Source organism: Octodon degus, unplaced genomic scaffold (genome assembly GCF_000260255.1).
Source record: "Octodon degus isolate 3935 unplaced genomic scaffold, OctDeg1.0 scaffold00086, whole genome shotgun sequence".
Classification (NCBI taxonomy): Eukaryota; Metazoa; Chordata; class Mammalia; order Rodentia; family Octodontidae; genus Octodon; species Octodon degus.
The window spans coordinates 8798061-8820981 of NW_004524662.1; the positions used below are offsets into that span (position 1 = coordinate 8798061).

Consider the following 22921-nt stretch of genomic DNA (forward strand, 5'->3'; position numbering starts at 1 on the left):
CCAGGGAAGCGCTTATTCCACTGAGCCATCTCCCCAGCCCCACTATTTTCTCCTTGTCTTCTCCTCTCCCTCCTTTTGTTTTCACTGAACCTTTGAGAATACATTGCAGTCATCGTGACACTTTACCCCTAAATACATTAGTACATTTTCTTCTGAGGACAAGAACATTTTACAAAACCATTTATTCCATGTATGAAATTTACAATGATTCAGTAATATATAATGTCCAGTTTTGGGGCCCAGTGGTCTCTAGCATACCCTTTATAACTTTGTGTATTTATTTTGGGCACTTGAGATTGAACTCAGGACCTGGCACTTGCCAGGCAGTTGCTTATGCTATTGAGCTATCTCCCCAGCCACCCCTTATAACTTTAAAAGAGAATCAGGATCCAAGCTGGGTGTGGTGGCACATGTCTGTAATCCCAGCTGAGGCAGGAATGTCACTACAAGTTTCAGGCCAGCCTGGGACACTTAGTGACTTCGAGATTAGCCTGAACTATATAACAAGACCTTGTCTCAAAACATAACACAAAACAAACAAAAAATCAGGATGCAGATGTTTACATTGCTTTTTAATTTTTTTCTCCAGTACTGGGAATTGAGCCCACGATCTTCATACTGAGATACACTTCTTTTTTATTTTTATTTTTATTTTTAAAATTATTTATTTCATTTATTTTTTACAGGGTCTTGCTGTGCAGCTTAGACTCATAATAATCCTCCTGTCTCAGCCTCTCCAGTGCTGGGATTATAGGCCTGTGCCACCACACCTAGTTTCGGTGGCTGGCATGGCATGCACTATCGGGGATCTAACCTGGGTCCTTCTGCTTGCTAGACAGATGCTTAGACTGCTGAGCTATCTCCCCAGCCCTTTATTTTCATTTTGAGGTGGTCTTGCAGAGTTGCTAAGTTGCCTCAGCTCAAATTTGAGATCCTCTTGTCTCAGTCTCCCAGTGTGTGCTGGGATTACAGCGATGCACTCCATGCGCATTTTACACATTGCATTTTGTTACTTTTTAAATTCTCATTTAGTGAAGAATAGGGTTGGGTTTTTTTTCTTTAGTTTTCTTCCACAACACTGATCTTTTCATAGTCTAGGCCATTTGTCTTATATAATATCCCACATTATTTGGTTTTTTGTTTATTATTGGTGGTCCACCACTTAAAAAAACAGAACTTTTTGACTGGATTCTACTTCAGCTGTCTTTTTCTATATAACCAGTCCCCTAGAAAGACTACAAAAAGTTTGCACTTTTCTTCAGCCCACTAAAATCAGCAGTTCTTATTTCATTCTGTCTGAAACTGGGGAGGATAAGGTCACCATCTGACCATGGCACATACCTGTAATTCTAGTTATTCTGGATGCTGATGCAGGAGAATTGCAAGTTCAAGGCTCTGTCCCCAAATAAAATTTAGAAAAGAGGTGGGATTCCTTAGTATTGGAAAAACAGTGTTGAAAAAAATCAGGGATGTTGCTCAGTGGTGGAGCATTTGCCTAGCATGCCTGATGCATGCAGAGAGGGACCAGAGGTCATCCGTGATATCACTGTTAGCAAACCTTAATGACTCTTGGCAGCCATTAACGTACTGGGTTTGTTTGACATTATTAAATAGCTCAATTTTTTTGAAACTTTACCCTTCAGATTTGGTCATACCTCCTGTGTTTTTTTCCTTTTTTTGTTTCCTTTATAAATTCTTCTTAGTTCATTCTTAAGTGAATTTCAGCACTCCTTATTTTTTACTATAGGTATGACTATAGGATTCTATTTTAGTCTGCCTCCATCCAGTCACTTAAGATAGAACAGTGTTTGTCCTTTTTTTTTTCTCTCTTCTACTCCATACTTGTAGTTTTCTAGTTTACTTCCTCCTATTTGTCCCTTTTTTACTGTTACTGCCTTAGTCAAGTCCTGATCTTCTCTTAGATGGTAATGCTGGAAACTTTTAGTTTGCCTCTAAACTTTTCCTTCCCCTATTCTGTACACTGTTATTGACTGGAAATTTGGTTGTATTATTTCCCTGTGTAAGATGTTTTTTTCTTGACTTCAGGATAAAGTCTAAATTGTGGATGTAAATAAGATGGACAGGCCCTATTTAAACCTGTGCTTTCCATTATGGTAGCCATATATGACTTTTTTTTTTTTTTTTTTTTGGTCTATTTGAGACAGGGTTTCGCTATGCAGTTCAGGCTGACCTTGAACTCATTGTAGCCCAGGCTGGTCTTTTTTTTTTAAAAAAAATACCCATAATTTTTTTTAATTAATTAATTAATTTTTGTGTGTGTGTGTGTGGCCAGCTCAGCCCACCAGGGGGTGGGGCTGGCTGGCATGTGGTGCTGGGGGATTGAACCGTGGTCCCTGTGCTTCGCTAAGCTTGTTCTAAGTAGGTGCTTTAGACCACTGAGCCATCTCACCAGCCCCCCAGGCTGGTCTTGAACTTGCAAAGATCTTCCTTCCTCAGCCTCCCAGTGCTGGGATTATAGGCATGCGCCACCATGTTTCATACTCATATGTGACTATTGAACCCTTCAAATATGACTACTCAAAATTGAGATGTGTTGTAAATATAAAAACACATGCGTTTGAAGACAGTACATAAAAGAATGTGGAATATGTTCATTCTTATGTTGGCTTTATGTTGCATTGATGTTGCCTTGGTTATATTATGGTGGGTTTTTTGGATATATTGTTAAAAATATTGTTGAAGTTAATTTCATATTTCACTTTTTAAAATATGGTTCCTGGTAAATTTGGAGGGTACATTACATTTTTTTGTGAATCTAGCAAATTAAAACTTAACTTATATTCTTGCACAAATTTTGTTTCACTAATGTAGGTGTTGGAATTGATATGCACTCGTGAGTCAGGAGCAGTCTTTGAGGCTGGTGGTTTGAATTGTGTGCTTACCTTCATTCGTGATAGTGGACACCTGGTTCATAAAGATACCTTGCACTCTGCCATGGCTGTGGTATCAAGACTCTGTGGCAAAATGGAACCTCAAGATTCTTCTTTAGAAATTTGTGTAGAATCTCTTTCTAGTTTATTAAAGCATGAAGATCATCAGGTAAATCATTATTGTATATTCTTCTCAAAAAGTAATTTCAACTATATTTAGAACTGTGATGTGCTATAATTTGAACTTCTCATTTGATAAAGAGAATTCCATTATTCCAAGTTTTATTTCTACATATATATCTTTGTTTTGTTTTTTGTTTTAGAGACAGAGTCTTACTATGTAGTCCAGCCTGATGTTGAATTTATGGAGATCCTCTTGCCTCAGCCTCCTGAGTGCTGGGATTGTAGGCATTAACCACCATATCTGGCCCCATATATCATGTTAAGTCTCTCTTGGCAAAAAAATTTGTTTTTAAATTATAAAAGTAATAAGGGCCAGGGATATAGCTCAACAGCATAAGGAGCAGTGCTGCTTTATGCTCAGGACCATAAGGTCCTGAGTTCTACACCTGGTACCGCAAAAAAAAAAAAAGTACATAAGTTATAAAAGTGATAATCTCACAATTTAAATATTATATATATAATTTCCATAACTATACCTTAGTATATTGTTTGACTCAGTGCAATTTGGTTGACTGAAAATAAGATCGTACTAAAGTAACAGCATTTATGATCCTATTTGCAGTCTTTCATTGAATTAGTGTACCTCAGAAAATGGAATTTATTTTTCATGCCTTTTTACATTTAGATACTGTTTAACTGGTAAATCAGATTATCTTATCAAAGTTGCACATAGTAGTATTTAATTCTCCTCTCTCCTCTCTCCTCTCTCCTCTCCTCTTTTCTCTCTCTCTCCTCTCTCCTCTCTGTCTCCTCTCTCTCTTCTCTCTCTCCAGGGTCTCACTGTGTAGTACAGGCTGGCCTTGTTCACCATGTAGCCCAGGTTGGCCTCAACAGTGATCCTCCCTTGTCAGCCTCCCAAGTGCTGGGATTACAGATGTGCCTGACATGCCCAGCTATGGTTAATATTTTTGAGGTTTTTATTTTCCATCTACATTCTGTATATGTGATTTTCCATGGAAATTGACAAAATGAAATAAGATGTTATTATTATCCTTCTTTGTACGTGAAGGAACTGAGTCCTGTAGCACTAAAGTAATTTATCAGGTTATACAGTTAGCAGATTATATAGAGCCATGATTCAAATAAATTATTACAGCACATCACCTTGCTATAGCTGCCTTTCTTATAGTGTCAATATTGAAATGATCAGTACTAGTGCTTTTTTTTTGGGCAGAACTGGGGATTAAACTCAGGCCGTTGCACTTACCAGGGAAGCGCTTATTCTACTGAGCCATCTCCCCAGCAGTACTAGTGCTTTTTAGGTGAATTTTATCCGTATTAGTACTCTTTTCATTATTAGGTTTCAGATGGAGCTCTGCGATGTTTTGCGTCACTAGCTGACCGATTTACCCGTCGTGGTGTTGATCCAGCTCCATTAGCCAAGCATGGATTAACTGAGGAGCTGTTATCACGAATGGCTGCTGCTGGTGGTACTGTATCAGGGCCATCATCAGCATGCAAACCAAGTCGCAGCACCACAGGAGCACCTTCCACAACTGCAGATTCCAAGCTGAGTAATCAGGTGTCAACTATAGTAAGTCTACTCTCAACACTTTGCAGAGGCTCTCCAGTAGTAACACATGTAAGAATTTTTTTAAAATCTGTTTTTTAATCTTTTACCAAAAAGATGTTTTTATATTATATAGAGTGTTAAACTTTTGTCTCATTCTCTTTCCAGGATCTTTTGAGGTCAGAGCTTCCAGATTCAATTGAAAGTGCATTACAGGGAGATGAAAGATGTGTGCTTGACACCATGCGTTTGGTTGACCTTCTTCTGGTGCTATTATTTGAAGGACGAAAAGCTTTGCCTAAATCTAGTGCTGGGTCTACAGGCAGAATTCCAGGACTCCGGAGATTGGACAGTTCTGGGGAGCGCTCACATCGGCAGCTTATAGACTGTATTCGAAGTAAAGATACTGATGCACTTATAGATGCAATTGACACAGGAGGTCAGAAAAATATCTTAAAATATAAAAACTGTGTGATAAGCAATTGTAGATAATTTCTGGTTTCTTATTTTTGTACAGTATTTTAGGAATTGTGATATGTTGTGTGACCTGTCCTTCAAGTACTCTCCTCTCTGTGTAAAGTTGCATAATTGTCAGTGGAGTGTAAAACCTGAATAAATGCTTTGTTGAATGAGTAAAACTTCTACAGAGTTTGAAATTTGCCTGTTTTATCAACTAAAGGAGATTTTGCCAGTTCTAAGATGAATTATAGGTTGAATTTAGGTCTGTTTTATGAACTAATGGAAAGTGACACAAGTAAATTACAATACATAGTAAATTTTTGTAGATTACTGCATGAGATGAGGAGCAAGTATGAATTTGTGAAAGGTACTATTGGGTCATCAGATTCTATATTGTAATGCAGGTAGTACTCCATTGAATTGTGATATACTTTAATTTTTTTCCTTTTCATCGATCTTGTATTTCTAAGGTTTAAAGCCTTTATAAATCCTCAGTGGATTAAAAATTTTAGAATATTGTTTCTCAGCTGATCTGAGGTTTGCTGATTATTTGACTGCTTTATAGTTGATCTCAATACTTCAATTCTATACTTAGTGGATTATTAATAACAATCTTTAAATCATTCAAACTGTGGAAAAGTTCGGTATTACTTTATTGGCTTTAAAAATAAGTTGGTTTTTTTTTTCCTCTTTGCACTTTCAGCCTTTGAAGTAAATTTTATGGATGATGTGGGTCAGACTCTATTAAACTGGGCCTCTGCTTTTGGAACTCAGGAAATGGTAAGCCAATAGGTAAAAGCTAGCATTTTAAACCACGGATATCACCTATAGTCCCAGTACTCTGGGAGATTGATATAAGAGAATTAGGAGTTCAAACATAGCCTGGGCAATTAAATGTATTACTGAGAAAAAAAGGCTGGTGATGTAGCTCAGTGCAAAGGCTCTGGGTTGAAGCCTCAGTACCACAAAATTTTTTTTTTTTTTAAATCAAGGAAAGGGGCTGGGGAGATGGCTCAGTGGAATAAGCACTTCCCTGGCAAGTGCAAGGGCCTGAGTTCATTCCCCAGTTCTGCAAAAAAAAAAAAAAAAAAAGAAAAGAAAAAATCAAGGAAAGAAATATTAAGCATCTTATCCCTGGTACCGCCAAAAAAAAAGAAAGAAAGAAAGAAATATTAAGCATCTTTGTGCTTCTTACTTGTTCACAGGTGGAATTTCTTTGTGAGAGAGGCGCTGATGTTAACAGGGGTCAAAGGTCATCATCTTTACATTATGCTGCATGTTTTGGAAGACCTCAAGTAGCAAAGGTAAAGTCTAGTTTTCGTTCTTTTTTTTTTTTTTTTGGCAGAACCAGGGATTGAACTCAGACCCTTGCACTTGCCAGGGAAGCGCTTATTCCACTGAGCCATCTCCCTGGCCCCAAAGTCTAGTTTTCTGAAACATTAATTTTTAACAGTTACATGGTTCAGAAATCAGCCTGATACATAAACTTTTATTCTGTGCCAGCCAGGTATAGTGGCACTTTTATGTAATTGCAACACTTGGTAGACTGAGACTACAGGTTTACCTTGAGTGTGGTGATAGCCTTGGCTACATAATGAATTAAAGGACAGTCTTCACTGTGTAGTCAGACCCAATCTCAAATAAACAAACAAAAATGCATTGCTTTAGGGGCCGGGAGGTGGCTCAGTGGAATGAACGCTTACCTGGCAAGCGCAAAGGCCTGAGTTCAACCCCTCGTTCCACACACACACACACACAAAAAAAATGTTGCTTCCATGCTATCTCTTTTTATTTCACCCTGTTTACTACTATGTATGTCTTTTTCCCCCACTATACATATTTTTTAGGTGAGTTTTTGGTATTTGTCTGTCTTTCTTCGCTTTATATGTTAAGGTGTTTTTGAGACTGGGTCTTGCCTTATAGTTTAGGCTGGTCTCAAACTTGCAGCTCTCCTCTTGCCCTCAGCCTTATGTGTTTCTTAATGCAGATTCAGATATAAACAAATATGTATGCTTTCTTTTCATGTGCAAAATAAAAATATATACCGATCTGTATTTTATTCTCTTAATTTATGTTTTAGAGACTGCTCTTAGTACATAGAGAACTTTTTTTACATTTGTACACTTAGTGTGGGGTATACTGTAAGTTAATCAGCCAGCCAGTTTTTAGTGAACATGTGTTTCTGATTTCTTACCCTTGACCATGAATAAGTTTGTATATATTTCAATAGTTTCTGTTTCTCAGTTAAGCAGATACTCCTGCTTGCACAAGAACTTGTGTCTTTGACTCTATTTTGGAGATTTATTTATTTATTTTTATGGATTTGGTACAGGGTCTCACTTTGCATCTTGGACTCATAGGGGTCCTCCTGTTTTCAGTCTCCTCAGCACTGGGATTACATGGAGATGTTTTTTTGTTGTTGTTGTTGTTGTTGTTTTTGGCAGAACCGAGGATTGAACTCAGATGCTTGGCGTTTGCCAGGCAAGCGCTTATTCTACTGAGCCATCTCCCCGGCCCCTGGAGATGTATTTTTATAGGTAGAAAATTAAGATTCAAAGAGGTAAAATAAAAAAGATCAAATCAAATGTATGGTGCAGGCTTCTAGAGTATATCTGTCTTGTTATGTAATTTGGCATAATGCAAGGCAGTCCACTGTGAAATTAGGCATACTTAGGTTCAAGTTTCAGCCCATGCGTGATTAAGGCTGTGTGATGTTGGGTGAGTTTTTAAAGTTTGACTTAAAGTTTTGTCTGTAAAATGGGTATGTATGTATTCCCAGTGAGATCATTATGAGAATTAGAAAAAAATTACTTGTACTTATTATAGTAGGTAGAACATTTCAGATGTTCAAATGGTAGCTGCTATTATAGTTACTTTTACATTACAGATATCCCTTGTTTAACACCTACCTGTGTAAAGACTCTGTACTTAAGACCTGTCCCTTTTTTTGTACAGTTGTGTACATCTTGTTCATAGAGCCTTAATGAGTGTTTGTTTTTTTTGGGCACAGTATAGTTTGTGTATACAGTATTATAACAGTATTATAATTTCTGTTTGTACTGTGTTGTAGTTTTATGTTCTGCTATATATTACAATATTGCATGTAAGAGTTAATACAAATAAAAGTCATCACATCAGAGTTTTCCTTGGACCATTTCTTTATTCTGAATATTGTAATTACATACTATTACACAGTTCATTTACCCAGTGCTTACATTATTAACTTAGCTGCAGGAACAGGACTCAAATCATTAAATGAGGAAATTTTTTTGCATTTAGTACAGGTCTACAGAGTCTCACAACACAGATCTGGCTTGTGATCCTCCTGTTTTCAGCCTTCCAAGCACTGGGATTACAGGCTCACACCACCATGCCCACTCTCAGTTGCCATTTTAGCCTACCCCAGGGGTGGGTTGGGGCCAGCATGGCACACCAGGCCGCTGTGCTCTGCCTAAGCAGGTGCTTCAGTCTGTTGAACTGTCAGGCTGGCCCTAAATGAGGAATGTTTGAACATTAAAATTTTTGGTAGCACTTTAGTAGCTTTCTGGCCTGGGAAGTTGTCATTTCAAGTTTGAATTCTGTTTGAACCAATTTGTATTGATTAGTAGTTAGAGAGATGCTTCCAAGGGTGATTAATAATGAATAAGCAGAACAGATTTTAGAGTTTCTATTTTAGGGTTATATTCAGTGGTAGAGATTAATGCTTTGGCATGCTGGGCAAGAACTGTGCGCTGAATTACATCTCAAGTTCTATTTCAGATATTCTTATAAAAAGTTTCATTTGAGCCATTTTGATTAAATAGTCTCAGCAAAGGTTTATAAAAGGTTTAGGGTGATATTAATATAGGAAGGATAGTCCTCATTAACTTTGGGTCAAAGAAGTAACTTATTGATGCTGTACAAGAATCAATGAGAGAGACTGTCAGTTCAAAAACTGAATAGTACTTCTGTAAAGAAATTGGGAAGACAGGCATGATGGCACATAGCCTAGCCTGGGTTACAAAGTGAGTTCAAGTTCAGTCTGAACTGCATAGTGAAACTCTACCTCAAAGAGATGAAAGAAAGAAGAACAACAGATTCGCTGGAGAAGGTGACAAGTTTAAAATGGAACATAATTTAAAACAGCCAAGTGAAATTAACCTGTAATCTTTCAAGATATGAATAGCTGGTTTAAGGTGATTAGTATAAAAACAGAAATTTGGGGATGGACAAGATAGCCCAGAGGTCTAACGCACCTGCTTAGGCAAGCAAGCACTCAAGGACTGCGGTTCAATCCCACCATGCCAGCCCTGTCCCCAGGGTGGGCGGAGCCAGCCACAAAACAAACAGATTTGGGTAATTACCTATGTGATTGATTAATTCTGGAAAATCTTTAGATTGAGAGTTGAATATCAAAGAGATAAGATACTGTATTCAAATTAAATTTTTTTTTTTTTCCTCAAGACCCTGTTACGGCATGGTGCAAATCCAGATCTGAGAGATGAAGATGGGAAAACTCCATTAGATAAAGCTCGAGAAAGGGGTCATAGTGAGGTAGTAGCTATTCTTCAGTCTCCAGGTGAGTAGTATATTCTTTCCTTCTAGGCCACCTGGTATCACTTTTCTGTTACAGTTCCATAGGAGTCGCTATTTATAGATATGTTCACAGAATGAAGTAATCCTTTGAAGTCAATAATCATATACATGTCTCCTCATTTTAATAGTAAATGTCTCTTCACTTTAATATGAAAGATTTAATCTTTAATAGTTTATGTTGTTCTGTGTTCTTAAAACTATGGTACATGATTCCATAATGACCAAAACCTTACGTTCAGGGGGTCTACAGATAGTTAGATAAAGAATAATTGTATATTATGTAAATGAACTTATCTGACCAGTTTTATTTCGTTGTTTTTTGAGTTCAGATCTCTTCTGGTTCAGGCTGGCCTTGACCTTACTAGGTAACCCTTACACTTGCAGTGATCCTCCTGCCCCACCCTCCCAAGTGCAGGGATTATAGGCGGGTAATACCACACCCAGCATTCTGATCAAATCTTTAAGTTTTCCCTGAACTGATGAATGCAAAGCCTCCATAAAATACTTTCTCAGTTAAATGTCGTATTGAAAGTTACCTTCTTTAATGTTATTAAGAATACTATGAATAGATGTAATGTCCTAATTCCAGTTTATTGTTAGTCGGAGATGATTATGTGTAGTTTTGTTTTATTTTGTTCTCTTTCTCAGTGCTGGGGATTGAACCTAGGGCTTCCTTGCGTGCTAGGCAAGTACCTTACCACTAAGCTATATTCGTAGCTCCTAAATAATTTGTAGTTTAACATGGATGTAATGTTAAGGTTTATTGTCCATAGACAAAGTTTCCAAAAGTGTTTTTTAAACAATACTTTATATACAGGTGACTGGATGTGTCCTGTTAATAAAGGAGATGATAAGAAAAAGAAAGATACAAACAAAGATGAAGAAGAATGTAATGAGCCTAAAGGAGACCCAGAAATGGCACCAATATACTTGAAAAGGTTATTGCCAGTGTTTGCGCAAACATTTCAGCAGACTATGTTGCCTTCAATAAGGTAATTATTCATACTATTTGTAGTTGTTACTAAAATTACACCAATGATACGATTTTATCTCTTTTTCTAGAAGGACTTGAGTTAAAAAGGTATAGTGAGAATAGAAGTTAAAATTGTAGTTAGAATATTAGAATATCTTCTAGTGATCTGTTTTAAGAGGAAGTATTTGAAAAATCAAGATCAGATTAGCCTGCTTCTTTTCTTTTTTTTTTTTTTTTTTTTAGCTCTTTGAATATTAACGTATTATAGAATTTTTAAATATAGAAAATAGGCATTGAGCTATGTAGAGGCCAATTGACAGAATCATTGAGGTAGCCACTGGAGAGTTACATGCGTGGCTTGACTCTTGTTTATTGCAAACTTATGGAGAAATAAGTAACATTAAATAGTGGTAAGTGATAGACGTCTGTATGCCCAGAGAACTCTGATGAAATGTCTTACCTTTCACCTACCACCCTCTGTTGTTTCCTCACTAGCTTGCAAAGAGTTAGGGTTAAAGACTACTTACAAATTTTCTTTCCTTTTTTTTTTTTTTTTTTTTTTTTTTTTTTTTTTTTGTGTGTGTGTATTTTTAGTACAGAGTCTACAGGGTCTCGCTACACAGATCAGACTCATAGTGATCTGCGTGTTTTCAGTCTCCAAGTGCTGAGATTACAGGCGTGCACCACCATGCCCAGTCTCAGTTGCCATCCAGGGGCGGGGCTGGCCAACAGGGATTGAACCCTGACCCCTATCTGCCTAAGCAGGTGCTTTAATCTGCTGAACTATCTGGCCAGCCATCACCTCCTCCCCCCTTTTTTTCATTTATGTGTTTTGGTACAGGGTCTCACTACGCAGCTCAGACTGGTAGCCTCCCCAGCACTGGGATTACAGGCCTGCACCACCATGCCCAGACTCACTCCCGGGGGCAGCTGCGTCAAGGTGTGCAGGACCAAGAATCAAACCCTGGTCCCTGGACTTGCCAAAGTAGATGCTTAGTCTGCTGAGCTATCTCTCCAGCCCATTACTTGCAAATTTTCTAGGCAGACATATTTGGAAGTATGGGTGGTAAACAATATATGCATAAATAATATGGAGTTGTCAATCCTGTTAGCATGTCCTGGTGGTTTTCCTTTAATCATATATCCATAGTGTGTGTTATTTCTGTCCATCTTTTGTCAGTAATGTGGTCCAAGCTACTCTGTGGTTGCTACACTAGGCTTTTAATTAGCCATTCTTTCTCTCTCACCCTTTTATAATCTATTCATATATGTTAGGCTAAAGTATATTTTATTTATTTATTTTGGTGGAACCAGGGATTGAACTCAGACTCTTGCACTTGCCAGGCAAACACTTATTCTACTGAGCCATCTCCCCAGCCCCTAAAGTATATTTTAAATTTAGGTTAAAACTATAGGTTTTGATTGACCATAAATAAAACTTTTCTCCTTAATCCTGAGGCTTGCACAATCTTACATTATCCTCAACCAGCTCTTTCACTTTATCATTATTTAAAACCCAACCCATTACATATATATTATGTTAACACCCTTTCTGTTTTTGGAACAATGTAAGTATATCTCTTTAGAGATTTGATTTGGCATTTATTTTGCATCTTTTTGAGACTTTCTATACCTAGAGCCTTTTTTTTTTTTTTTTAGATGGGATTTCACTATATATTTCAGGCTGGCCTTGAACTTACTTTGTAGCCCAGGCTGGTCTCTAACTCATGGTGATCCTCGTACTTCAGCCTTCCAAGTGCTGGAATTAAGGAGACAGTCTTTTTTTTTTTTTTTTTTAATTAACTTTATTGAAAGTCATTTATTACATAGCATATTAAAACTTGTAGACAAATACTGAAAAGTGAAAGATATAAGATATAGACAGTGAATTTTAGAGAAATATTTCTGAAACGAATACATAGCATGAGATTAATAATAGATTGCACATTGTAAATAAGTTATTTACAAACTTAAATGAATAAAAATTGTGCAAAATAAAAATGAAATAATTTATACATCAGTCATATAATAATTCACTCTGTGCCAAAATCAAGAAACATAAGTCCAGATAGAGTTCTCAAAGTGGAAAGGGGTAGGCAGTAAATGTTTAAAGATATAAATAAATAAATAAAATGTTTAAAGATTTAAAATTTCTGAATTTAGTTGAACTTAACACGTCACATTTCCAAGAAAAATGAACCTTTTGCACAAGAAATATCATACCAAGAAACACAAAAATGAATTTATCCAAAACTATTGTAAAGAAAAAAAATCATTAAAATATATACATAAAAAATATTAGCTATGGAAGAACAAAATTAAATAGCATCTTATTCCATATTAGAAAGAAAAAAGAAAGACCAAGTGTGTAAGAAACTAGACTAATTAATTTAAAGGACTGAAAGAAAAAGCAAAGATCTGGGGCTGGGGAGATAGCTCAATAGGATAAGCGTTTCCCTGGCAAGCCCAAGGCCTCAGTTCAATCCCAGGTTCTGGAAAAAAAAAAAAAAAAAAAAATTAGGGGCCGGGGAGATGGCTCAGTAGAATAAGTGCTTCCCTGGTAAGCGCAAGGGCCTGAGTTCAACCCCCAGTTCCACAAAAAAAAAAAAAAAAAATCTGTCCTCTTTGAATTTTATGCTTAGCAAACATACCTTTGAAAACTAAAAATAAAATATTTTCCGATTATACAAACTCAGAATATTTTAATACCTCCAGACATAGCATATAGGAAATAACATAATTCAGAAGAAAAGAGAAGTTGCTGTATGGTCCTGGATAAAGAATAAAGAACTCTCAAAATGGTAAGTTAGGCGCCGGTGAGATGGCTCAGTGGAATAAGTGCTTCCCTGGCAAACGCAAGGGCCTGAGTTCAATCCCTGGTTCCGCCAAAAAAAAAAAAAAAAAAAAGACAAGTTATGCAAGACTATGTAAAATATATTAGACGAATCCATTTAGAAGGTCATTAAAAAGATTTATACGAAACAGTGTTTAGTTGGGTTATACACATTTTGTGTGTGTGTGTGTTTGTGTGTGTGTGTGTAAAAGACAAGGAAGAAGTTATATAAAATCAATGGAAAATGGACATTTTTAAAGTTTCTAATACTAGGAGAAAATATACCATGTTTTTTAAGTAGATTATAAGTCAAAGATACAATATAAATCTTACAACAAAAATTAAGATTAAGCAATATTCAGAAAATTCAACATTAATTAGAAATTAAATATTTATATCATCAGTACTTGATGGAAAATACCTGGTCCATAAAATGTTTGATATTCAGACAGATCATGAGGTTAAGCTCAACTGCCTATGTTACAGGGTAATAATATCATTAAGCTTCTGTTCTGGAGGGTTAACAACTCAAGTTTGTAGGCCAAAAATTAGAGAAAACGAAGGGCTGCAAGGACAGCCAACATTTTGGCCCAAGCCTTTCAACGTCAGTGAGGACTCAGGACACAAGAGAACCTGTACTATAACATCCTGTAACTCATTGATGTCCCAAATTTTCTAATCAAGGAGATAATGGGGCCACAGAGGAAAGTGATCAATGATGTAGAGTGTGTCTGTGGAGAGTCACATGGAGAGAAAATGTTCTCTCAGGCTTTTACAGAGAGCAAATTGGTCAAGCAATGGCCGTGACTCATCCACATGGCTGACACTGACAAAGGATCTACAAACTGCAGTACAGGGTTTCAAGGTAAATCCTGAGGGGATTTGACTGACCTTGTCAGATACAAAAGTTACATTTCTTGTTATGTAAGTCTTGCTTTATAAACTTGGTCTTAACCATCCAGTAGAAAAGTGTAGAGGTATAAAAAGTAAAACCATATTAATATGCTGAACTGTAAAAGGCTCAAGTCAACAACTTCTGACATTGTCAGTCCCACGGATAACCCACTACGATGAACTACTGGACTGTATTGGAATGTTTTGCTGAACTTACGCAATACAGTATTTAAATGGCAATGGAATACCCATCTCTGACAAAACTAAAGAAAAATAGGGATGCAGATGAAGGACTTTTTTTTTTTTTTTTTTTTTGCGGAACTGGGGATTGAACTCAGGCCCTTGTGCTTGCTAGGGAAGCGCTTATTCTACTGAGTCATCTCCTCGGCCCCTGAAGGACCATTTTGTATCTGTATATACAAAATAAGATAGACATACAACTACTTTCTCTTAATTCAGTAAGAAAGATGTGTACTAAGAGTGTTTGGACAGGATATCATGTCTGCATCTTATATGATGAATAGCCACCATGAAGACAACAATATGCAATGTATTAATTATTGACACTATTCTACTAATCGGTTTTAAAACTGTCTCATTGCGGTTTGTTTCTCAATAAAATTAGTAAAAAAAATTTTTAAAAATTAAATGTTTAAAAACAATTGAAGTAAGAAAAAGTTTTTATAACAGTAAAGAATTACCAAGAATAAAATGTAAGATAAATACTGGAATTGCATATAAATGACCAGCACTTCTCACAGCTTAGGGGTAGGGTATTGCATAAATTTCTAGTATGTTGTCAATCTGGACAGTGTCCATGATGCTTCCTGGTGGCCAGAAATCACTTGTGGGAGTGAGCTACTGCTATTTCCTTGATATCTGCTGTGTAGACCCAGGTAGAATCGTGACCCATAAGGTGCAGGTGAAGTCCATTTGTAGAGTATGCTAATGGAAATATTTTGCTGCTATATACACAATAATAACTGAAAGACTGCTTTTGTATACCTGTTATTCTCCTGTGTTTACTTGTTTGCCCTATTTGGTGGGTTCTTTCCATTCTTATTGGTGGAGTTGTGGTCATTTTGCTCCCTTTCTAGAACTGTTAGTAGTCTTTGTAGGCTTGGTTTTGTCATTGTGAAATTCTTTTTTAAAAATTTTTTTTTATTTTCAAAAACAACTTTATTCGTGACACATATTAAAAAAAAAAATCCCACCCTCTGGAAATGAGCTAAAAAAATAAACAAAATCCACCTCCCACCTCCCTGTTCCCACTTCCTCCCATTCCCTCCAAATAAAAGGGGAAAAAAGGCAAAAAAAAGAAAGAAAACAAAACAAAAAACTGAAACACACACACACACACACACCCACAACAAGGTAGTGCATTTCCCCAAGGGGAAGGGAAATTTACACTGGAGCCGCTGGGAGCTGAACGGAGTTCTTCCGGCTACAGAAACCTGCCAAGAAAGACACTCAAAACAGAAAAAGAAACACAAAAGGAAACAAAACAGATCACCAGGCAATCTGGAGGGGTGGGATGGGTGGTAACCCTGGTAGGACAGGAGCAGGCAGGAGGGGCTGTGAAAGGCAGGGAGAAGATGGAGGGAAAGTAACAAGCAGAACAGTTTGGTGTCCTCCAGAGCCCTGGGTAAAAAAAACCCACCTACCACCCATGCCCACCTACCCTCGAGCAGCCCCCAGAGGGGTGAAGTAGGGCAGGGACACATGGGCAGCAGCTTGCACAGTTGAGAAGTGTCCATGGTGGATCCCCAGAGTGTAAGAGCAGCCCCTGGGCCTCCCCCTACTGCCCAAAGCAGGTTCCTCCTCAGCAGTTAGTTATGGGGTTCTCCCCCCTTCCACAGTATATCTTTTCTTAAAAAATATTTTTTTTTTCCATCAAGGTCATCTTCTATTTTTCCTTCTTTCTTTTTTTTTTAATTCTTTTTTTTTTTCCTTCTTTCCTCTTTTTCCTCTCTCTCCTCCTAAAACACACTTAGCCTGTAGACACGACCTTGGGTCCTGCTGTTAAAACCACTGTAGAATCGAAAGCTGGAACTGTTGTAGTTGGTGGTCCGGGCACAGTAGCGGGCACATGGGAAACCTTGGTCTGTTAGTCCGTTTCGGGATCACCTTGATTTGTCTTCCTCTAAATAGGAACTCATCTAAGGCCAAGGAAGTCCTCACTGATTCTTTGTCTGAGAACTCTATATAAGCAAACCCTTTGGGATGGCCACTAAATTTGTCACAAAGTATGGTGACACGGTTAACTGAAACACAGCCATGAAAATGAGCTTCTAGCTCTTCTGCTGTTGCACCATAGTCCACATTGCCAACATAGATGGACTGGGCATCGGCCTCCATTCTCTCTTCAATAGACATGATCACGGCCAGCATTGCCCGGTGGTGGACTCATATTCATCTGCTTCTCGACCACGTTCTGCAGTTCCTTTAGCTTCTCAGCTTCTTCCTCCATCTCCCTGACTCGAGCTTTTATCTCTTCCAGCTCTGGGTCCTCAATGGCGCTGTCCCCTGGCTCTTCCTCCTCCTCTTGGCTACCGGCGGCTCCGGAGCCAGGACCAGGGCCAGGGTCAGGAGCTGGGGGGGGTGGGGCGGGGGGAGACAGAGCGGCTCCTCTTCCGGCTCCGACTTGGGCTCCAGCAGCAGCTCCCCAGGCTCCAGTTCCTTAGACTCTACGCTGTTCCCGTAGTCCCCTCCGCCCCCCCCCCCCGGGCCCCCTTCCTGGCCTCCCCACCAGCCCCGGGGTCAAGATGGCACCCCAGCCGGGAGCCCCAATCACCCTGAAATTCTTTAATTGTTCTTTGTCATGGAAGTATTTCACTTCTCCATTATACTCAAAAGAGAGTTTTGCAGGGTATATCAGTCTGGGTTGGGATTTGTTTTTTTGCAAGACTTGTAGTATTTTGCTCCATGCTCTTTTTTTTTTTGAATAACAATAATTTCTATTGGGAAATACCAAATTTTATTGCATTCACATGTCAAAAGTTCTTTTTCCTAAAATGATATAACCAGTCCTTTTACTTGCAAGAAGATGCTTGCCGAATACCTGCGTCAGAGTGCAGGTATTGGGACGGACCACACTCTAGTGAAAATGGTGTTCAGGGAGGTGCAGGTACATCAGGGTAGGAGGCTGTCCCATGGACGCTCTGTCTGAGGACCTCTGTGGCACTTTGGTAGGCAGCAGAAATACAGTACAGGTTCAGTGTCTCTTCTCCAAAGCGCTTGGGACCAGAAATAGACTTTTAGGTTTTTCATTTAGTATTTTGGAAACTTTGCATGTTGTGCTATTCAAAATAGTGTGCAACTGAAAAATTATAAATTGTTTATTTCTGGAATTTTCCATTTAATATTTTCATACAGATGACAGTTGACTGTAATTGAAACCATAGAGAGTAGAGGTAAGGGAGACAAAGTAAAGTTATTTAGATGAAATTATCTCTTTTATTACAGCAGAAAGATAGTTCTAAGATCAAAAGAGCTTTGTCTTACAAAAAACAAAACCTCATACAGGCTCTAGGAAATAAATAAACTAATTTCCTGGCCACCTTGGAGTGAGGGCATTAGTTGTTGAGGTATGGTTTTCAAGTTGTACTATCACTGGGTCCATGCTCTTCTTGACTTGATGGTTTGTGAAGATAAATCTGCCGTTATTCTGATGGGTTTTCCTTTAAATGTGATCTGTTTCTTTTCTTTAGCGGCTTTTAGTATACTGCTCCTGGGCTGAATTTCTGGGATCTTGACTATTATATGACTGGGTGTATTTTTATTTTATTTATTTATTTATTTATTTTTTGGCAGAACCGGGAATTGAACTCAGGCCCCTGTGCTTGCCAGGGAAGCGCTTATTCCGCTGAGCCATCTCCCCGGCCCCCTACTGGGTGTATTTTTAATTGGATTGATGTTATTTGGAGTTCTGTATGCTTCGGTTACCAGTATGTCAGATTGTTTCCCCATATTTGGGAAGTTTTCTGCTATTACTTCCATCCATATTTTTATATCATTTGTATTGACTCCTTGATGCCTATTAGTCTTACATTGTTCGTTTTTGCATCGTCTTGCAGATGTTCAATTATTTTTCCTGCATCCTAGTTGTTTTTAAGAGATCTTTTCTTTTTCACTAGCTGCAGTGGTGTCTTTAAGGTCTGAAAGTCTATTTTCGCTTTCATTTAAATGGTTTTGCCAGCTTGTGATTGAGGTTTTAATTTCCTGTATAGCACTTTGAATCTCCTTCATGCATTCTATTTCTTTCCTATATTGCTCATTCAAGGATTCCATCATTTTTCTATTCTCCTCTATTTTTTATCACTGTGTTCTTTAGAAGCACTTAGTACAAGGGGCTGGGGCAATAGCCTGTCTAAGCACCTGCCTGGCAAGTTCAAGGACTCAGGTTCGATCTCCAGTACTGCATGCCATGCCAGAGACCCTTAACCAAATAAATAAATAAATAAAAGAAGCACTTAGTACTTCTTTCTTTCTTTTTTTTCTTTTCCTTTCTTTTTTTTTTTTTTAAGCAGAACCAGGGATTGAACTCAGGTCCTTGTGCTTGCCAGGGAAGTGCTTATTCCACTGAGCCATCTTCCTGGCCCCTTAGAAATTATTTCTGATCTGATTTCCTCTGTACTTTTCTGCAATTGTTTCTTTACTTCCAATGCTGTTATTTCAGAGATTTCAGGTGTGTGATTTCCAATTTCTTCTATGCTAGTGTCTTGGGGCCTGAGAATGCATTTTGCTTCTTCCCTTTGTCATTTTGTATAGCACTGGCTTCTGACCTTTGGTATAGAGCTTAGAGTTATTTATTACCTTAGCACCAGGTACAGATCTATCAAGTTCAAACTCATCCAGGTGGGTGTGGTGTGGGTCTGGTTGCTGTGCTCCACTTCTTCCTGCTGTAGCCCTTGGAGATGAACCCTCTGTGCCACTCTGGCAAGGTGTTCTGCTCCTGGATCACCTGGGTGGGTCTTGCCTCTAGCCTCTTTGCAGGGAGTTCTGCTGCAGGGTTCCACGCTGGGCCTGGGCTCTGGGCGGTCCCACTCACGTGCTGGGCCTGGGTCAAATCAGGATCCAGCAGACCCTGAGTGGTCTTGCTCACACAGTGGGCCTGTGGTCTGGGTTAAATGAGGAACCTGCGGGCTCCAGGCAGTACCACTCACATGTCAGGCCTGGGTTGAATCAGGATCTGCTGGGCCTAGGGCGGTCCCACTCAGATACTGGACCTGGGTCGAATAAGGACCCAGTGGGCCCTAGGTGGTCTCAGTCACATGCCAGACCTGGGCTCTGGGTGAAATGAGGATCTGGTGGCCCTGGGCGGAAGGAGAGTCTTCTTAAAAGTTCATTGCAATAGAAACTTCAGAAGTAGTAGTGGGAACAAGTTCAAGAGTTAGGAGATCAGTTGCATAGGGCTTGGTGACCAGTTAGATGTGAAGGTTGATAACAAAGATAGTATTCTAGGTTTTTAGTTAAGTGTTGGGAATTTGAGTTTGGTTTAGGAGGGTTATAATTTTATAAGAGTAAAGTGCTCGGGACTGGCTAGATAGCTCAGCGGACTGAAGTGCCTGCTTAGGTAAGCATAGGTACTGTGGGTTCAATCCTGTTACCGCATGCTGTACAAGCCCCACCCCCAGAGTGGGCTGAGCTGGCCAGAGTCCAGGCATAGGGGTGCATGCCTGTAATCCCAGCACTGGTGAGTCTGAAAGCAGGAGGATCACCATGAGTCCCATCTGCATAGTGAGACCCTACAACAACCAAGTACATTTTTAAAAGAGACTAAAGTGCTCCAATGCCAGTATTATAGGTTGACATTGGAGTTTAGGCTATTTGCTTTAAGTAGAAGTGAAATGGCTCCAAAACAGTTGACTCTTTAAGAATTTAATAACATAGTTTTTAGTTCTTTTCCAAGTAGCTGTGGGTCTGCAGGGCTTAGTGGAACTTACTTTTTTTTTTTTTTTTCTTAAACAAAAGACTTGTATTGTTGAAAAAAACAAACAACTTTTACCAAGAAAATTTTAGATTTGTGATCCTGACATTTAAAATCTTGAGATATATTTGGAATAGAACTGTTTTGTCAGCAAATACGTATTTAGCATAGTTCCTAATGTGTTAAAGGTATATATGAAGAATGGTAGTTTAGTTTTTGGAAGTACTTAACCACATTAAACATGGGAGAATAGTTACAGCATGATATTTTACAGTTTCAGATTAAACTTTTGACAAGATTATATAGTTGTTTTAAGGAGTGTCTGTATGCTGAATTAGCTATTTATCCTTATTTCCTGTGTACTGTTCAGGAAATAAAAGGTAGATGGCAGATCAGTGAAAGTTTCATAATAGAGGATAGCAGTATCAGTGGGAGACTAGTTGATAAAAACCTGAGTGGGTTTTTTTTTTTTTTTTTTTTTTTTTTTTTTTTTTTTTGCCTTTTGAGACAGGATCTTGCTGTGTAGTGTGGGCTGACCTTGAACTCACTATGTAGCCTATGTCTGCTGGTGTGAGGTGATACTCTTGCTTTAGTTTCCCAAGTTCTGGATTACAGGAATGCACCCCCACGCCCAGCTGATTTTTCTTTGCCTAAGATGTGAGACTGAGGACTTCCTCACTGAGTTTTATTTCAAAAATTTGTGTATCATCCTTGCATAAGGGCCATGCTTATCTTCTCTGTATTGTTCCAGTTTTAGTATATGTGCTTCCAAAGCGAGCAGAACCTTCACTGAGTTTTAAAAAGCTACATTGAATTTTTTTTTTTTTTTTTTTTTTTTTTTTGGAACCGGGGATTGAACTCAGACCCTTGTGCTTGCCAGGGAAGCGCTTATTCCACTGAGCCATCTCCCCGGCCCCTGCTACATTGAATTTTAAAGAGGTCTAGTAAATAAACATTGTAGGGGCTAATGTTACTAATTGAACAAAGATTCAGTCTTATTTGAGCAAATAGGAGATCCTTGAAGATCTATTTATTTGTTTTTGTTTTTGTTTTTAATCAGTTTGAGAGAGTAGACTTGGTTGGCTAAAGGGGGAAATTTTTCTTGGATGGAAATACTAAATCTAAAGGTAAATTCTTCCAAACCTAATTTATAGGCCATGTACTGAAGAAAATAACTAACAGTTTTTGTTTTGTTTTCTGAGACAGGGTCGAATTATGCAGTTCAGGCTAGACTTGAACTCACTGTATAGCGCAGGCTAGTCTTATCTCCGGTGATCCTCCTGCCTCAGATTCCCAAGTGCGCCTCAGACTCCCAAGTGCGTCTGTTAGTTACAAGTGTGTACCACCACACCCAGCGAAAATTTTAGAATTTGACAAATGCCAAAGTCATCTGGAAGAACAAATAGAAATGTGTCAGGCTAGACTTAAGCCTGTAATAGTGAGATCGTTACTATATCTAGCAGAAGAGTATAATATGTGAGTAGAAAAGTAGTCCCCTCTCCCCACAAAAAAAAAAAAAAGCCAGTTATGTACAGGATTTGAGTTTATTGAATGAAGTTGTCTCATATCATTTAGGGGAACATTTATTAAATGGTACTACAATGTCTGTTTTGTGGGGTTTTTAAAAAATTAGTTCTTTATACTGTAAATCTAAAGAAATTCCAGATAATTTGAAATACATTAAAATAAGTACAGTGATGAATTAACTGTAATCCCAGTACTGCTAAGGTAAGATCACAAGTTTGAACTTAGCCTGGAACACTTGGTGAAACCTTATATAAAAATAAGAAAAGGGCTGGAGATGTAGCTCAACTGGGGAAAGAAAAGTAACAATATTGTAAATATTCACATTTAGTAATACTAAGTTGTTAACCTTTTTTTTAAACGGTATCGGGAATTGAACTCAGGACTCTGTACTTGCCAGTCAAGCGCTTATTCTATTGAGCTATCTCCCAGGCCCCTGAAACTTGTGGGTTTTTGTTTTTTTGTTTTTTTTCTGGCTCAGGAATGCTTTCAGGGCAGGTGTGGGGAATCAAACCACAGCATCCTGATTTGTTTTGTTTTTGGCTGGCTCAGGAATGCCTTCAGGGCAGGTCTGGTAAGACTTGAGGATCTGGGGATCTGAACCACAGCATCCTCATTGCTTTGTTTAAGCAGTCACTTAAACAACTGAGCCAATGGTCAAGCCCCCTACTTGTGTTTTGTAAATAGAAGAGATTGTAAGCTTTATATTGATAATTTATGAAATAATGTTAAATAGAAGTATTTTAAGTTGCAAATATTATGTTCATTGTGCTGATGAGAGGTAGTTGAGTTTCAGACTCTAATTTAACACATGACTTACAGGCTCATGTGTTGTCACCTGTAAAACTGAGACAATAAAACATACCTAATAGAATTTGTCATGTGAATTATTTGAGTTATAAAGTTTTTAAGGTATATAAAAGGCTTTTTGCCTCATAATGAGTGAGTATGGTGAGAAAGAGAAGGGAACAGAGAGAGTACAGTTGAAATAAAGTTACTTTAGTTGAGATGAAGAAGCTAAGTATAGTGGCCCATGCCTGGAATCAGCACTCATACTCCGAATGCTGAGGCAGGAGGATTCTGAGAGTTCAAGGACACCCTGGACTACCTGGTAGGTTCAAAGCCGGCATGAACTATATAGTGAAAACCT

At 38.3% G+C, this 22921-nt stretch overlaps 1 protein-coding gene, 1 non-coding gene and 1 pseudogene across 2 annotated transcripts in view; 1 reads left to right on the top strand and 2 right to left on the bottom strand.

Annotated features, from left to right (window-relative positions):
• Positions 1-22921, top strand: part of Hectd1 (HECT domain E3 ubiquitin protein ligase 1) — a 118336-nt gene that overhangs the window by 33136 nt on the left and 62279 nt on the right. The window contains exons 4-10 of the mRNA XM_023721837.1: positions 2833-3060; positions 4375-4656; positions 4753-5023; positions 5747-5823; positions 6249-6347; positions 9487-9601; positions 10436-10610. Of these exons, the coding sequence (XP_023577605.1) occupies positions 2833-3060; positions 4375-4656; positions 4753-5023; positions 5747-5823; positions 6249-6347; positions 9487-9601; positions 10436-10610 (1247 nt within the window). The remainder of the gene's footprint in view (positions 1-2832; positions 3061-4374; positions 4657-4752; positions 5024-5746; positions 5824-6248; positions 6348-9486; positions 9602-10435; positions 10611-22921) is intronic.
• On the bottom strand, positions 16298-17940 carry LOC105742954 (annotated as a pseudogene).
• LOC111818302 lies at positions 20922-21028 on the bottom strand. The gene has a single exon (XR_002822325.1). It is a non-coding gene; the product is annotated as a U6 spliceosomal RNA (small nuclear RNA).